Genomic DNA, 18,924 nt, shown 5'->3' with positions numbered 1-18,924 from the left:
TCATAAGCTTTTTTTTTTTAAAAAAAAAAAAACCTGCTAAATGATTTTCAAGAGCGTATAAACTCTCAAAGATCTTTTAAAATGTATGCAGAAGATTATAAGCTCAACCAAGCACCTTCTTGTGCAGTCGCACTTTGATAAATTGCTCGTAATATATTTATTCTAACTAGCTACCAAAACACTTTGAACTTCACTTTCAAACAATTAAAAAGGGACAAAATTATCTAAAACTGGTGAAAAGGGAAAATTCAAGAACATGAATGTACATCGGACTCGACTGCATAGATCAGTCGGGCATTTTCATTTGAACTTGTCAAGAGTAGTTCTACAATTTATTTTGTCTAACTTTGACAATTGAGTTCGCCAAAATCATATATATCGTATTTCTCTACTGATATTAACAATTGAGCATACTTGAAAATTATAAAAAAAATATAAAAGGATATTATGATAATCATATATTTATGAAAAATAATGTGTAAGCACACCAAAAATTTCCTCTTACTTCATTAATGGTTTAGATAGATTTAATACATTATCTTATTTTTCCACAAAAAAGAAAAAAAAATACAAGGGGCAATTATGTTAACATGTTCCTGCCCTCCCTCCATTGATGCTAGCAAGTCATTTTGGAGTTTCAAACTAATGATATTGGAGGGTGTAACTTGTTGATTTTCTTTTCATGAGGGTTGAAAATTTCAATCCTCCATTTTCTAGGGTGCAAAGTGCAATAAACACAAGGTAGGAAACATGTATCCTTAGTGCAATTTGGCATGTTCTTTTGGTGTGTTTGGACCTTTTCTTGCCCTTTGTTGACTAAAATGCTCCTTTGGTGTGTATAAAAGAATTCATGGTGAAATTCAATTATTTTAACTTGGTTTTTAGTATTTCTTTTTTTGCATTTTTCTCTCTTCTAAAAACATTAAATAATTTTGCTCTTAATTATAGTAGTTAAAGATCAAAATACAAAAAAGGTATACAATTTTTAAAATTTTAAATTTCAAGTTAATTTAAAATCACAATACAAAGACTAATATACTAAAGTTTATTTTCCAAATTTAGGATGATAAATATAATATTAATCAACTATAAAAATTATATATTATTATTTAGTTTAAATATATTTTAATAAATTATATATAAATATTATTTAAATTTAATTTTCTATTTTATGTATTTAAAATTAAATTTTAATACTTTATTTTTATTATTTTTAAATTCAAAAAAATTAAATCACTTTTTTTTTTAAAATTTTTAAAAACTTTAAAAATAATGTATTATTTATTTTTTCTTCTTTTGATTTTTTTTGTTTTTGTTTTTATCCCTCCCCTTCTCCAGCCACCATAAGTGTGCTAGTACGATGCCATCGTAGAGTTAGGCATCGTCGATGTCGCCCCCTTTTGTGTTGGGATGTTGGAAAATGGGGGCTGGTGAGGTGCTGGGGGGAAGGACCAACTAGTAAGTACTCCTTTTGTCCCATATTGCTTTCTCATTAGACTTTCAACTTGTGTGTAATAACTTATCCTTTCACATATAGATTAAGAAGTGTAGATAGGTGGCTTTCGGAAGAAAAGCCACACGTATAGTTGCCTGCCCGCCCCGTCCCAGTCCAACAGGGTTGGGCCGCGCAATTTTAAATCTTTTTGTAAGAAAAACACTTGAAATTCTATACTTTTGTTTTTGAATTGACCGAGTCCAATTTTGTTGAAAAGTCCGAGATAACTTAATCTCTTTTGGGGAAGAAATTTTGTTGAGCTAAATCCGCCCCCAACTAGCCGTTTCTGATATGATTTTTCCATATCAACTAAGGCCTTCCCTTATATAAATAGGCTTCGATTTTTCATTTTGGAGATACGCCTTACAAAGCTCTCAGCTCTTCTTCTTCTCTTCTCTTTATGTGTTTGTTTTTCTGAGTGATACAGTTTGTTGTTCTAACTCTCTGCCACGAGTGCATATGTTGTAGAGTGTTGTATTATAACCTTGGAAAGCAAACAATATTAACGATTGCACCACGATCGTACCGAAAATTTTGCTTTCAAGACAATGAGTTTTTTCCCCACAGCACAACTTTATCATTTCGTTTTCCCAGCGTAGCAGCGTTAGTTGCAATTAATAGAGAGGCTCATGTGAGCTATATTTAAGAAAAATATATGGGATTTTTTTTCTATATTAAATACAGAGATATTTTTGCCTGAATTTTTAAACCACGAACAGTTTATACAATTTAGCCTTCTTATTTTAACTATATAGTCTATAGGAGAGTTGAGAGGGAAGAAAAACATAGAATATAAGATATATTATTTTATTTCTCAAAAGTTGTCTCCTGATATTAAGTTCAATACACAAACACCCTATATTATTTATAAAATTATAAGTACAGCTCCTCTTTAGTAGCCAAAATTTATATAAATACTCTTTAAAAAAATTTACACTAATATCATAAATTTATCAAAATAATTAATTTCAAGTCAGTTAAAAATATACGAATAATTCTAAAGTTGATCCAGAAAACCAAGAACGGAAGTAAGTTTTACCCAAGCCAAACTTATAAAAGGTATGCCTTATAGGTTAGGGATGGAATGGGTTTTTGTGAGAATAGCAAGGGTAAATTAGTCATTACAAGAAAAATATAAACTAAGCAAAGCCAAGAAGACATAAAGGTTGTCTGCATAAATGCCTAAATAAACATAAAAGTAACATGTAAGTATGATTAGGACACTACATTAGTTTTTGTAAAAGTCAAATCTTATTCAGATTTGCAATTATTGCAGTCTGATCCTTTTCAATTATGCTTTGTACTTGGGACCAAACAACATAAAGTGTTTCTTTGAATCAGTGCTAATTATGATTAATTCATAATTACTTATTGCCTTTTCTTTTTATCTTTACAAAAATAGATAAATTATATTTACAACCCTGATATTTGTTATAATCACACAATCATCCATTCTTTTTGTATAATCATATAAACCACCCCCATTAATCGAGAAAATGGCAAAAAATTATAAAAAGACTTATTTGCCCCTTCGAAGAAGGCCTAAAAAAAGAAATTTATTCTAAAATAAACCAAGTGAGCACATTATTTTATCCATTGTTTAAATTTCAAACTGTAGATTTTTCCCTCCTTTTTCTTTTTATATCTACATGTGTATGTAAATATTTATATACCAAGTATATATATTACATATATTCTTATATATTATGTACATATGTATACACACACCAACACATATGTGCATATTAAATATATATTTATATATGTTATGTATACATATACACACACATACACCAACACAAAGCAATAATGTATGTATAATTATGTAAAAGAAGAAATAATTTGCATAATTAATACACTATAAATAAGTAAATAATGGGGGTATTTCTAACAAAAATCAAGATTCGCACCGCCCGATCCTAGTCTCATAAGACTTGGGACATGGCCCATCTCGCCCTCACCTTCGTATCAATAGGTCTTACTTGCAAGACCTTATTATTTTTAGTCGTCATGATACATCGTCTCTAAATATATATAATAAATAATCTTTCACTCTTTTAAAATACATTATAAATAAGAGTAAAATATATAAATTAATAAATTATATTTCAAAAAAAAAAAAGTAACTAGAGATATTATCGACACAACAAAAACTTGGTGTAGCGTTAAAATAACGTGGAACCGCTTTTGTAAAAATTTAAAAAAAAAAATAATTACAATTAATTTTTAAAATTATCGAATCAAGGATACAATTATTATATATTAAAAATTAGTGTGTCGGTGTTACTAACCGCCGTTTGTGATTATAAAGAGCCTTTATATAAGTATATTATTTGATATTTATAAAAAACTCGGATGGAATGGATGGAAAAATTTGAAAATTAAAATAAAATGATCCACTCAATCTATAAAAAAAATCAAAAAATTTTAAAAAATAAATAAAATTATAGTTTTTAGTCCACAATGGCCTTTTGATCAGTTCACCACAGAATATGGATGAAAATTCAACTAAAACTAACGGGGTTTAGCTAATTGTTGTACGGCCGTTAAAATCAGAGGGGATATTATTAATTTTCCAAATAACGAGAGAATATTCATAATTATGCGAAATTTCAAGGAGGTCGTCGTAATTCACCCCTTTTTCCAATATTTTGTGTTACTAATTTCTTCTCCCTTATACATCACATTATTAAATTATTTTAGAAATAAAATATTTATTTAACATTTTGTGTACGTGGACGCAACCAATGTTGTATGCCCACCAAACCAACTATTCTTGAAATTACAAAAAAAAAAAAAAAAAAGGTATTGTCAAGTAATTAATTTATTAAATTTAAAATATTTGTGTTTGAAAAGGTGTTATTGTAAAGGAGAGGAAGACAATAAATTATTAGTGTCAACCCATTGTGCCCTGCATGCACAACATCCCTTTTATCTCCTCATCATTTACATGCTTTTTTCTATGTTAAGTTAGAAATAATTAGTAGATTGTCTTTTCATAATATTTGGTATAATTACACATAAATTTTATATAATTTAAAAAATTATATCAAATATTTCCGACATTTGTTTTCACCTAATAAAAACAGATCCATCTATTAGTAAAAGTCACAAAAATGTGCTGACATCAGCAAAAGAATTTGATGAAAATTCATATTAACCCAAAATCGACTTATTTCAAGTCAAACAAATATTTTCTGACCAAACTAGCATCTTACATCTGACTACTACTACCTTTATAAGGGTGAAGATATACCTCCTCTCATACATTAACGTAATAAAAATAATTTGTTCAGAAATGATTTATTTGACATTCAATAAATATGTAATAAACCAATAGGGCGTATATATGAACTTCTATTTAATTTTTTTGTTGATACTAATAAATTTCGTGAATTTTTACCAACGGATGAATCTTTTTATTGGATCGGAATGAATATTAAGAATATTAAGTGTAATTTTTTAAATAATAGGAGTTTAAAAGAAATTCTCACTCATTTCATTTTTCCACACTAAAAACCAATATCATATCATTGCTTCAGTATTTTTCACATTAGGTATATGCATAATATTGTTGTACAATAATATTTATTTATTTATTTATTATAATTCAATAATATGTGTTTTTATCTATAGTCATATAAGCATAAATATGGTATTTTTGTATATGGGCTGGGCCAGAGAAATACAATTTGGATAAAGCCCAAGATGAACAAAAATTGTAATGGGCCATACCTCCAATTGGGCCTGGAGTTGTTAATCATAGGTCATGTGTGGACCTTAAAGTTTCATGAGCATATAAAGGAGTTGGAATTCTAGGATATTTCAATAGGGATGATCACGGTGCGATTTTAATTTTTTTTAAAATTATTTTTAAATATAATATTTATAATTTTTTATAAATTATGTAACACAAAAAATATTTATAAGCTTATTATATGAAAATATATTTTTACAAAGTAAATAGATTATGCTAAAAGTTACATTTAAATATATGTCAATACATAATGTATATGATACTTAGAAAAAGTATGTTATATAACTTATAAATTTTTATTCAATTATATTTTCACATAATAAAAATATATCATATCGTTACTCTAAAAAAATATAGAATATTATACATAATTATATTATGAATTTGCATATTCCACAGTATATATATGTTTGATGTAATATTTTTAAATTTGTATTGATAATTTATTTTAAAAATATTCAATATATATAACACAAGAAAATTAAAATTAAGTAAATTTTTTACCAGTTGTGTAAAAAATATAAGAATTGTAAATTATGAAGCTTATACAGATTCTATTGTACCCAATATAAAAAAATTATAAATCTTTGGTAGTGTTTATTTTTAATAAAAAATTATAATAATTTAGATTATATTTAGGAGAATGATTGTAGTAGATATATTTTAGGGGTGTAAATAACAAGGGCATTTTTGTCATAAAAAACTAGTGTATATCGGGTGAGGGGCCATTTTGTTATGTTTTATAGTTCAAGGGCATAAATGCACTTTTATGAATAGTTTAGGGGTGCAACGTATGTTTAACCCTAAAATATTTATATAAATTGTATTATTTGTTTTTCTAGGGGTAGGAAAAGTAACTACCAAAGGGTAGTTATAGAAAATTATGATAAATAGAGAAGTTAAAAATAATTAATTAATTTAAGATTTTAAAATAAATAGCAGTCCAAAATTAAGTGAGACACCAAAAGAATATTTTCACTTAATATATAGTACAGATTCACATTCTCTCATGATATGTCAAAATATATCATTATGTTCTGTCCATTGTAAAATTATAAGTATATCAATTGAAATTAAAGTTGTAATTCTACGCTCCACTCTATTAGCGGGTGTTTATGTAATTATACAAATAATAACGAGCGTTTGTATATTTGAATCTAATTTTGAGGAGTATCAATATAACTTACCATATTTTGTATTTTAATGAATATATGTATGTATATATCTTAAGTTATATATTTACTTTTTATTACACAATTATATACATTCTTATTAATATGAATATAAAGCTAACTAATTAATTAAATGTCCTTAATCAATTATAAATCACTACTGCAAAAAAAAAATAAATTAGTGATCATGATCTTTATTTTTTTCATAATATAGTTATTGGCAAGAATTGTGTATAAAGTTACATTGTAGATGTCGACACAAAATTCGAGTCTGGAAAAAAGAATTACGAGGCAAGAAATATTTGGGGAAAATGGAATGTTTTATAAATTTAAACAAAAAGTATTATAAGATTGCCCTTAATTCATCGCTCAGAATGTAGATTCAAAGACTTGAAGCTTGTTCTTGATTTGGATGTGTAGTCTTTTTTGTACTTTGTGGAGCAAACTATTTGTCACATCAGAATATGATATCAACGTTTGAAGATTCGATGCTAAAGTAGACGTACAACTTTTGCGGTTACAGAGTTTCATTGTAAATTTTTGGACTTGAGTCCTCTTGATTTGGATTATGTCTTATAGTCTAGTGCATTGTCTACTATGTAGCATAGTTGAGATCTTTTTTATAGACACGAGCAGGGCTTAGGTAGATTGGTCTTGAACACCATAAACTTTGATACAGATTAATCCGAACGGGCGGTATTGACAAATGCTTCGTCCTACTTAGCCAATTCAAAAATAAAAGAATTATCTTAAAATAGTCCATCATAATGCATAAGACCCAAACTTGATAAATGGGCTTATGGCAATTTGTCATATCGAAAATATTTAAAATCCAAATTTGTTATAAATTTCAATTATCAGACGATTTGTTTGGGCTTTTAATTCGTAATTTATTCCAATTAAAATTTAGGTATCTATAATAGATAATTAAGAACATATTTATAGTGACAACTTAACAATAAAATAAATAGGACAATAATTATTTATTATTACTATTTCGTCACTATATATGTCTCATGAATTGTTTCTAATAGCAATTTTAAGGCTATATAACTCATTATTACAAAATAAATTAGGAAACTTATATAATTAGTAACAATATTACAACTGTGACTTAGGATTTTTATGGCTATTTTATTTTAGTTTATATAATCAATTTACAGTACATATATACATGTTCTTCACTAGAGCACTTAAACTTCTTTCACATACACTTGATATTAAATATATATAATATTGATATAACATAATTACTCAAAAAATACTGATGTAAGAAAAAAATAGCTTTTCACTACGGTTAATAACCATAGTTAAAGGTAAAAAATTATGACAGATATACTAATTAATCATGTCTTCACAATATTATTAGCCGTTGTTTCTGATAACGATGCCAAAATATTTGTTATAGCTAAAAACTGTAGCAAATATATGAAATCCACCAAGATCTATTTAAAAGGTATAATCTATCATTTTTTTTATTAAAAAACCAAAACATTTTATAAATATTTATTAAGGTTTAACTTTTTTACACTTAAAATAAAAAATTACTAACTTAGCTTTTTTAATTATATTTTCACATTAGATAAGTTTAATTAACATTATTCATAATTTTTTGTTTTTTTTAACTATTGGGAAAAAAAAGACTATTTATTTTAAGTTAAGCAATATATTATTATTATGTTCATATGAGTTCAAAGTTTCTATTGTTCACATAAGATATTTACAAATATCAACATAAAAAAATTTAAAAAAAAATTATTATTTTTTGTTTAAAAAAAATAGACTAATTTGATAATTTTACAATTTTTATGGACTAAAGTGATAAAATCAATCTTATTGACCATTTACCCTCCAAAGAGTCAAAATCCCGCCATATTTTTGCTAGAAAATGGTCAAAAGGACCAAATTGAGATAAAAATTAAAGTTTAAAAATGTTAAAGTCAAAAAATAAACTTGAGGAATTAAAGTGATTCTAAAACGAAAACACAAGGGACCAAATATAGCATTTACCCAACTTAAAATGCAAAATTACTAAAATAAATAAATAAAAATTCTTTAAACTAATTATATATATAATATAAGGACAATATTATCTAAAAATATAATTGTAAGATATAAATATTACATTTATCAATTTAAGATTTAATTATTACATAACGTATAGTTCAAGAAACAGAGTATATAAATTTTATGGGTTGAGATTAAGACAGTGACAGTGACTGTGAAAGCTTTTAATGCCTGAAGCATCAGAAGTTAAACCTAAGGCACTCCAGAGATTTATTCCTAGTTTTCTTCTAGAAACAATTTTTTGTATATATATATATATATAATATAGTAAAGTAATGTCATGTCTCCAGTCTTACAAGATCACTTCCTATTCATTTAAGACCACTCATCTGACTTTTAATTGGGGAAAATTATTTATTTAATGTAAAAAATTTATAAAAAAAAAGGTGTATTTTTAAATAATTTAAAAATATAGAGAGACGACGGTTCTACCATTAAAAATAAAAATAAATAAATAATATTCGAGACGCATCAGAATTGGGTTTTGAAAGCCCGACTCTGACACAACATTTTAAAAAAGAAAAAAAGAACTTGTGTTAAGTGTTTTTTTTTATTATTTTGATGTGAAAGCGATGAACTATTTTTACAATTATTAATATCTAATAAATACCAACAACAATAACAATCATATACTATTTACCAACATTCAAATAATTATATTTAATCAACGACTATTATTAAAATTGAATTGCACCTACTATTAACGTAAAAATATCCCATACATTAATAGGGTTCGTATCTGAGTTTCGTCAATTAAGTTAGGTCTCATCAACCTATGTTAAGTTTTTCCAAACATCATATTCCTTGCCCAAAGGTTAAATAATTATTTTTTATGGAAAATTACAATCAGTTTTTCTGATATTTGACATAATTAATAATTAGGAAGATCCCTCTAATTTTAATGTCCGTCTAACGACGATCCATTCCATTAGGTTTTTTCAATTAATTTATGTGGTGAATTGACCAAAGTACCCTTTTGGATTATAAATTATAATTTTATATGTATTTTATAATTTTTTAAAGTACTTTTATGAACTAATATTCCCTCTAGACTATTTATTTTACTCACTCTAAAATTCGTTTATACATTTTAAAATGTTTTTTTTATTATTTAAAAAGATTCAGCAATGGTAATTGGTAACGTCTACTTCACCGTCTAGGGGCTACATAATTATTTTCTATTTGAGGTGGGTATTTGTAATTTTTCAAGCAACAAGGGAGTATTTGTAATTATGTCAAACCTAGGAGGAGGTATCTGTAATTTACCCTATTTATTATTATTTTTTTCTTTTCTTGCTCTTCCCATAAATATAAAAAGTGAATTATTATACAAAATAAAAACAAAAATCCCACAAGAAAGCAACAAAAAGAAAATGATGAAGCAATAGGATGAGTTAAGAGTGGGGACAAAAATATCAACATCTTCATGTCTCATTATTTAAAACTTTATGTCATTGTCCACAACACAATCTAATCCAAATCAAGAATTGCATCCAAACACCTCCCAACCCCACTTATTGCATCCTTATCATCAATCACTTGATAATAGCAACTGAAAATTCCCCAAAACACAGCTAATGAGGCTAAGACAATAAGGCTTCTAACACTAATTACCAAATACCTAAAAGGACAATTTAGCCATCATCCAAACACCTACCCACACACACATCACCTTTTAGGAATGTGCATATGCTTCACAAGATTGCCCCTTTGAGAAGTTTCCACCAAAAAGATTTGATTTGGGCCGATTACATGATAAGTGAATTAGACTGTATTTATAATAATATTTTATTGTAGATAAAGTTGTAATTTTAGTGGTAAGGGGGCTTTTGCAGTGGGAATAAATTATATTTAAAAAAAAGTTGTCAATTACACGATAGCTAAAGTTGAGAGTGCATAAAAATTAAAGTGAAAAGTAAAAATGTCCGAGTTGTAACGTTTGAAACAACGTATCGATGTATGTAATTTTAGAATTTTACCGATACGTTGTAAAAGTTAATTTAAATATTTCAAAATTAGAAATTGTAAATCCAAAACACTCTTTTCAATTTACTTTCCGCAATAAGCTGATAAATAGTTATTTGAGCCACTGCGATAACCCCTTCAATTAAGGGCAAATTACGTTGTCGCCTCCTGAGATTAGGTTTGCATACACAAAGACTCCTTATATTTTTATAAAATTATAGATAACTTCTCTTCCTTTACACAAATTACATATAAATCCTTTATCTTTTTATAAAATTACAGTTACACCCCATAAGTGTACTGTACTTTTGGAGGTATTTACACAAATTTTTGTTACTATATAGAGAATGTATTTATAATCACAGTTGTGATTTTAAGAGATACAATTATAATTTTATAATTTATATATTTGATCTAATTTTTTAGAGTGTGGATAAAATATATACTTATATTAATTACATTTTGTTTTATAGGGCCCATCTTTGGGAGCAAATTGTGGGATTGTAGGGTAGCCTTACACCTAAGACAGGCTCTACTCTCCATTCCTCACCATGTGGACTGTACTTCAAATCATTGGTTCAAGAACTCATCTCAAAAATTGAAAGAACAACCCTATTAATAATTTTACACTTCTTATTATTATAAAATGTAGTTGACAAAGGTTAAAAAAAAATCTTCCACACACACAAACGTCGGTTAATGATACCGTTGTACTAATTTTTTATAAAGTCAATAATGATCTTCAATCAATAAAATAACTAACTCATTTAAGTTTTCAGATTTCACATTGATTGATAAATTAGTTTTTCTTTCTTTTTTTTTATTTTTAATGTAATGTATTAATTTATATATTTTAAAATATATAAAAAATTTATTTGTTATATGCACGTAGAAAAAACGTGCCGCAACGACTAGTTATTAAAGAAAGAAGTGGCAAGATGGGACAAGAATGGCCCTGGCCTAGAACTATAATTTTATGTTGGTTCTGGAACTCTTTACCAAATGCCAAGAACAACAATTTACTAAAAATAGTTGATTCAAGTCGTCAAGACTCAAGATTGGTATATTATTTTTCGAATTTTACTCGACTTCTGGTGGTGTTATACTAGTCGAATATGTTTGCAACCAAACAAGAAAATTTCGGACATGACTTAACAGGGTGTCATGTCATAGGTTGTATTGATGTACCAACTGTTTCGGATACATGATATTTGATATGGATGATTGTGAAATATGTGGAAGAAAACAATTTGTAATAGAATCATTAATAAATGGATATGAGGCAAATCACATCTGTTCTTGTTTCTTGACAGCCCACAAACTAACATGTCCAAACAACTCTCACTTGATGAACATAACATGAGCATTGTACCTTGTTTTGTCCTGTGCTTGTCTGTGTTGGTATTATAATTGTAGGCCAAATGAAATTTAATTCAAAAAAATATTTATTAAAAAGTTGAATTTTTAGAATTGGTAATTACATCATGACAATAATATCACAAAAAGTTGATAATACATCTATTAATGATTCGTAAGAATTCAGCGAAAATTACACTAAATTCATATGAAATAATATAAATATCCACATATCAGGTGGATCTCGAACTTTTTCACCCAAAAACCAACTATGATCTAAAATTTTGTTTATAAAAAATCAAGTTTATTGAAATCAAATAATTACATAATAAATGTATCACATTTGTCATATAAACGATCATGTTTTTAAATTATTCAATAATTACACGATAAATGCATTATATTGAGTTTGATCCCACCAAATCTAAATTTCACATTCGATCTTATGAATTGCATGATAACAAAAGTAGTGATGACATGAAGAAAATTTATTTATGACTAAGAAACAACATTACATAATAAAATTTTTAATCATATGTCTGTACAATCCCACCACATCTCTGTTACAAAAAAGAAAAAGCAGTTTCTGTTTGAGTTTCTCTAGTTTTTACCTTGAGGACACAGGATTCAAAGCTCTAGCAAAGCCATTCATGGCGCCGTAGCTCTTGGAACTGAAGCCCAGACACCCCAGCAAACCCTGCCTGTACGGCAAGAATGTCTTCTTCCTCATCTCCTCCGCCTGTGCTCTGTTTGCCGTGTAGTGCAATTCATGAGGTGATGGCGATGGCACTCTTCTTTTACCAGCCCCAGTTTTACTATTTACTCCCCTCTTTTTACCCTCTTGATTCCCCCCACCACTCTGATCCTTCACCTTGGAGCTTGACAATGGCGGCGCTTTCTTATCCTTCACCGGTGAGAAGGATAAGGAGCCCCAGAACTTGTGCCCCTCGTTTCTACCTTCGCTCTTGCTTCTGTACAGAAATTCCTTCAGGAAAACCCACCGCCGCGAACTCCGCCCGGCCGACGATGACCTGGACGCGCACGGTGTTGTTTCGTCGGTTCCCTTGTCTTCTTCGGCATTCTTACGTGCGAGCTCCTCATTTTGCCTCTTGGCCTCGTCGTCGTCGTCGTGCCACTCCGTCGCTGTCGTTCTGAGAGGGGACATGGATCTGGTCCTCCGGCGCAGGGATCCGGCGCGTAACTTCAAGTCTCTCCCGCGGGAGAATGTTTGGTCCTCCTCCGCAACGTCGTCGGATTCAATCAAAGGGGCGAGGAGTTGGGGGCGCTGGAGATGGGTAGAGAGCTTCATAGGTCGGATCTGGCCGTTGAAGAATAACTCGTCGGCGGAGGTCATGGATTCGGGCGACGAGGCGCCGGTGGAAGGAAATGTGGCGGAGAAATCGAACTCAAATGAAGAACCAGCGTCCGCCGCGGCGGCGGACGAGGAATAGGAAGTGAGATTGGTGGTTGATAGGACAAAGTGCGTGGGACTGGCGGGCGCACTGTAGTAAAATCCGGCAGCGGGGGTGCCACGGCCGGGACTAGAAGGGGCGCTAACGTAGGGAGTCGAACAGCAGCTGTCTATGTCATCGGTATATTCATCGGCGCCGGCCGTGGCGGTGGCGGTGGCGGTGGCGGGATTTTCGAGCTCTTCTTCCATTTCTTCAGTTTCGTGGAAACGGTGTGGTGTGGAGTGCGTGGATTTATGCGGGAAAACACACAGTAAGAGAGTTGCTGAAGGGTTACATTATGGAAAGGGACATGAACATGCCCGTTTATTTCGAAAATGCCACTCTCTACAAAAACTATTTTTATAATTAAATTTGTAATTATCCTTTTTTTTTATAATAATAAGTAAAAATTGGAGAAATTACCGAAATAATTAATACAACAATTAATCAAATTTAGATCAATGGATAAGAATGCACAAAAAAAGTTAAGAAAATCCTCTGGATATGTTATCAAAATTAAAAGTATAATCCGAGAATAGGCTCAAACGTCCAATTCTATTATACTGTTCCTGTAAGCATATAAAGAATTATAATGTGAGATGAAGAAAAAAAATTATAAAAAATAAAATAATTACAATAGGGTTTATTAAAATTACGAAGGTTTGTAAAGGCAAAACATATGGAGAATATGGGAGAGAGAAATTGAGTAATAGGTTGAGAGAAAAAAAATATTAAAATTACTATACGGACAATTATTTTTGAAAGAATAAAATAAATGAAATGGCAAAACAGAACAATAAAAAATTGGTACGATCAATGTATTTTTTTTTTATATAATAGTATAGATATAAACATGTTCGGAGATTTTGCCATATATTTCATACACGGAAAAATTTTGTACACGTTGTGTTTATAAAATTAAATGGAATAGAATTTTTAAGTGAATTTGAAACATAAATTCAATCTAATTCACCTATAATTAAAGGGGGACTTTTGGTGGTAAGGTAAAAAAACGAAAAATAATATTTTTCATCTCATAACTTGGAGTCTTTATATGTTTTGTGTCTCATCAGTTAGAGGATCGTTAACTTTTTGTCTCAAAACTTCTAAAGAGTGGTACTTTTGGTTCAATACCCTTTTAACGCCCACGTGATTTTTTTTCCTTCAATAATTAACGTAAAGGTAAATAAAAGTACTATTTTTTTAAAATTATAGAATCAAATTGAAAATCTCGGAACCAATAAGGTAAATAAAAAAAAATGTAAAGGTCATAATGGTCACGTCTTAGCGCGTGGCAATTTTCGTTATAAAATAATATTATATGACCAAAAATGTTATATTTTAAAAGTCGGAAGATCAAAAGTAAAAATTTCGTGACTAATGAAATTAAATTTGGCATCAAAAAGTGTTATTTCCCTGGAAAAAAGAAGAGTTTGAGCTTGGAATCTAATACTTAGACTGACCTTTACAAATTTTTATTGATTAATTTGCAATATCAAATATATATATATTAATTTTTGTGAAATTGAAATGTTGAATTTATTGTAGTAAAAAGTGGGAGTAGTATTGACTTTAGTAAAATAGTGGTTAGTACATAGTTCAATGTGAATACATATATTTTTAATTTATTCATTTAGATTATTTAATTAATGCTCCTCCAATGTTTACGCAAATCAAATCAAGTGGTCCAAAATATTTAACTAGGGACACAAACTAGGTATATTTCTTATTTTTATAAGTTTAATTACACTCGTTTGACGTAATTACAAATAAATTATTTGTGGTTTGAAAAATTAGATCTAATACTCTTAAAATTTGCTTCTGTCTAAAAAATAAGTCCCATAATTAGTCAAAATTTACCGAATTTATTGATATTAATTAAAAAAATTAAAAAAAAATCTATATTTATCCTCAATTGAATTATTACTTATTTATTGCAAGTCAAATAATTTTTATATCCGAATTACCCTCATACGTCTTCACATATTAATGCATGTAAGATGGTATATCTTCACCGTTACAAGGATAATTTAGTCCAAATTTTTTTTTTGACCTATAATAAATTAGTAATAAATCAATCGAGAGTAAATATCAATTTTCATTCATTTTTTATGTTAATATCAACAAATTTAGTGAATTTTGACTCATTGAGGGGCTTATTTGCTAGGCCCGCAGAAACAAACCTCAAGAGTACTATAAGTAATTTCTCAAATCACATGAGGTTTACATATATAATCACACTGAACCTCAGGAGATGAGAGTGTAATTATCCCTTTTTATACTGATAGAAATCCCCTCCACAATCATCTAATAATTAAAGTCATGTTTGCCCCTGTGATTTTAAGTCAAATAACATGATAATTTTTGTACTTAGCATTGGAGTATCTAATTTTTTTTTTTCCCTTTACTTTATCTTCTCTCGAAGCATTCAAGAATAATTTTCTTTACAACCAAACAAGGCATTGCTTTAACACCAAGGCATAGGTCTAACATACCTTGAACAATATGCCACTTTTGGACCTTAGACTTTAATTAAAAAATAAATAAAAAGAAAAAAAAATAGTATACAAAATTAAAATAATTATTTGAAATTAGTTTTATATATATCTCCCCCACCCCAAAAAAAATTCCAAGAACCAAAATATGGTACTATTAGTTTGAACATCCTTAAAAATTGTTTGCATTCAAAAAGAAGTATTATGATTTTTGTTATTATTGATATTATTTTTGCAAAAATAAAAAGATTATGACATTATTCGTTTTAGACTAATTATATTAACGACAAAAATTAATAAAATTGGACAACAAGGAACATGGACAAGTTAACTAGATGTCGGGTTTTTGTCTTTTATACACTTCAAGAAATAGCCAGAATTCAAACTCGAACTCGATTTCACTTCACTCAATCAATCAAATAAGTAGACTAATTGTGAAAATTAGTCTAATAATAATAATAATAAAATTTTATTTAAACACTTTTTTTTTGTGAAAAAAATTCACTTTCCTTATCCCATTATTTTGTGATTTTTTTTGTCCCATTATTTTATATAAATTATTTTAAATTAATTATACAGTACGTATCGATCATCCCGAATAAAAACATTATATGATTCAAAAAAACCATGGTATTTTATTATTGCATGAAAACAACATAAAACTATACACTTTCAAATATATATATATTCAAATTAATTATGTTATATTGATACTTTTATGCAAATTTAATACCATAATAAATGTATAATTAGGGATATTTGTCTTGGTTATTTACTACGACGAATGTTTTGATCTCACATACTTAAAAAAAAAAAAAATTCATAACAATTGCAAAAGTTGTGATTAATTATTAGTAACAATAAATTTATATTTTTAGCTATAATAATTAGTCACGGCAAAAAATATATTTTTTGCTGTAATTATAAATATTTTACCTTTGTTCGAAAAATTGTAAATACATTCTTCAAATAAAAAAAGAATTACGTAGTTTGTGGACGGTGAGGTGCTCGTTACTATTTTACATCTGCTGAAATTTTTTGACAATATTAAAATATATATTTGAAGAAATGTAAAAAAAATGAGAGTCAAATAAATAGCTCATAGAAAATATTAGTCCATAAAGATATTTTAGAGAATATATCAAATTTAATTCATGATCCAAGATGGTATTTTAGTCAGTTTACCGTAAAAATTGGATGAAAACCCAACGGAGACTAACGAAATGGGCTTGATTTAAGACGGATGTTAAATCAGGGGAGTATTTGTAATTTCTCAATAAATTACAACCATCACCTTTGAAGTTTGACATGATTACAGAAATTACGAATACCCACCAATTTTAACGTCCGTCTGACAACGAGCTCATCCCATTAGTTTCCATTAGGCTTTCATTCAACTTTTGTAGTAAAATTGACAAAAATGCATTTTTTTAATTATAAACTGTAATTTTATATATATTTTATAATTTTTCAAAAATACTTTTGTAGACTAAAATTTTCTATAAATTATTTATTTTACCCACTCTCAATTTTTTTATATTTTTTTAGACTCTGAATTTTAAAATTTTCAGCAAGAGTAAGTAGTAATATGCACTTCACTGTTTAGAAATTATGAAATTATTTTTCAAATAAAAATTTTGTAATAATAAAAAAAATAATTATAATTATATCAAATCTCGGATAAATAGTTGTAATTTAGGCTTACCTAAATAGAAAGCAAGAAAGAGCATGAAAAGGTGGAGCAAGAAAGAGGAAGGAGGAAACAGAGGATGTTATCTCATTAGTTGGGATACATGGGAACATGAGAAAGTGCAGTGGACCACCACAGCGAATATATGGAGGTACCACGTTCTCTTTTCACCTTCTGCTCCTCTCTCCTGCTTCTCTCCCTACCTGTCCCTATCCTACACTTTCTCTCTCCCTCTCTCTCTCTCTCTCTCTTTTTTTTTTTTTTTTTTCCTTATATACTGATAGAAAAAACCCAACTTTTATCTAAAAATAACTATTTTATTCCTAAAAGGCCTCAAAATTGTAATTTTACCTGAAAGATCCGCGCATTTCTGATCGAGTCGGGTCTAGGGACCCGACCCTGGCAACTCGGGACACACAGAAGACATTTATTAGACCAACAAAATCCTTAATCTTACACTATTAATACTCCATAATTAGTGCATTTATGGTACATTCTCTTTACTACTCTTTATTTTTTGTCGCTCTGGCTCGCTAGCTCGCCCGCGACCTGCTTACCCGACCTTGATACTAAATATTGACAAACATCGAAGAGTCGTAGCTGGGGGCAATCTCAATAACTCTAACAATCTGCTTCTCTTTTCTGAGGGCCCTTACATTTATTTGGGAGAGATAGCAACCTCGAACCGCTTAGAGGACCTACACACCCGACCAAGAAGGTCGCGCAGATTTCGATCCGAATCACCAAAATTGCCCATAAGATAATTTGAAAAATTTATACTATTCTCGTTTGATCCTGTGATTGAGTAGCTTAAATTTGTATCGGTGAAATTGGTAAAAAATAACCAAAATCCTACCAAGTGCATTAGTAATTTTACAATAATAAAAACAATAAATTGCAAAGGGTAAATTAGTGATATGCCCTGAGGTTGTATTTAATTGCGCTAACATTTCATACTCTTTTGAAAAATTATAGGTACGCCACTAACGGGGTTAGTATAATATACCTTTAAGGTAAGATTACAGGTACGTCCCTAACAGAGTGTTAGTGTAATATATATACCTCAAGAGGTATTCATGTAATTTCGCTAGTAAATAGGAAGTATACTTCTAATTACAGCCACAATCTCAAGAGAGAGACATGTTAAACCCTAAGGTTTTTATGAACCAATCCGAGGTCATGGGTTTATGTTTCACCAGACGTGTGGATATTAGTCTCACTTTATATAATTTATTGTAATTTGTTTACTGTGTTTAGTTATATTGATGTATCGTTTAATTTATCAAAATATCGATATAATTATGTATGTAATTACCACAAAAAATAAATTAATAGATGTACTTCGAATTTTGTAAACAACATAAAGTTTCTGTTCAATTTGATCTAACCTTATGGAACTTCAATATAATTTACCCAATTATGAATTATTATTTAGGCAATTGTACTTTGCCATTTATAATTGTTTTTCAATCAAGT

The 18,924-nt window shown here is 28.8% G+C and overlaps 1 protein-coding gene across 1 annotated transcript; it reads right to left on the bottom strand.

Annotated features, from left to right (window-relative positions):
* Window positions 1–12,282: 12,282 nt before the first annotated feature.
* LOC105172794 (uncharacterized) lies at window positions 12,283–13,518 on the bottom strand. Its single transcript, XM_011094373.3, has one exon. The coding sequence runs from the start codon at window positions 13,470–13,472 to the stop codon at window positions 12,420–12,422; it is 1,053 nt and encodes a 350-aa protein (XP_011092675.2). The 5' UTR covers window positions 13,473–13,518; the 3' UTR covers window positions 12,283–12,419.
* Between the last annotated feature and the right edge of the window lie 5,406 nt (window positions 13,519–18,924).

The sequence above is a fragment of the Sesamum indicum genome, linkage group LG10, assembly GCF_026168435.1.
Source record: "Sesamum indicum cultivar Baizhima isolate 11 linkage group LG10, ASM2616843v1, whole genome shotgun sequence".
Taxonomy (NCBI): Eukaryota; Viridiplantae; Streptophyta; class Magnoliopsida; order Lamiales; family Pedaliaceae; genus Sesamum; species Sesamum indicum.
This window is presented reverse-complemented; position numbering and strand designations above follow the sequence as displayed.

Coding starts and splice junctions, on each gene's coding strand:
- LOC105172794 (XM_011094373.3), bottom strand. CDS start 13,472: ATGGAAGAAGAGCTCGAAAATCCCGCCACCGCCACCGCCACCGCCACG.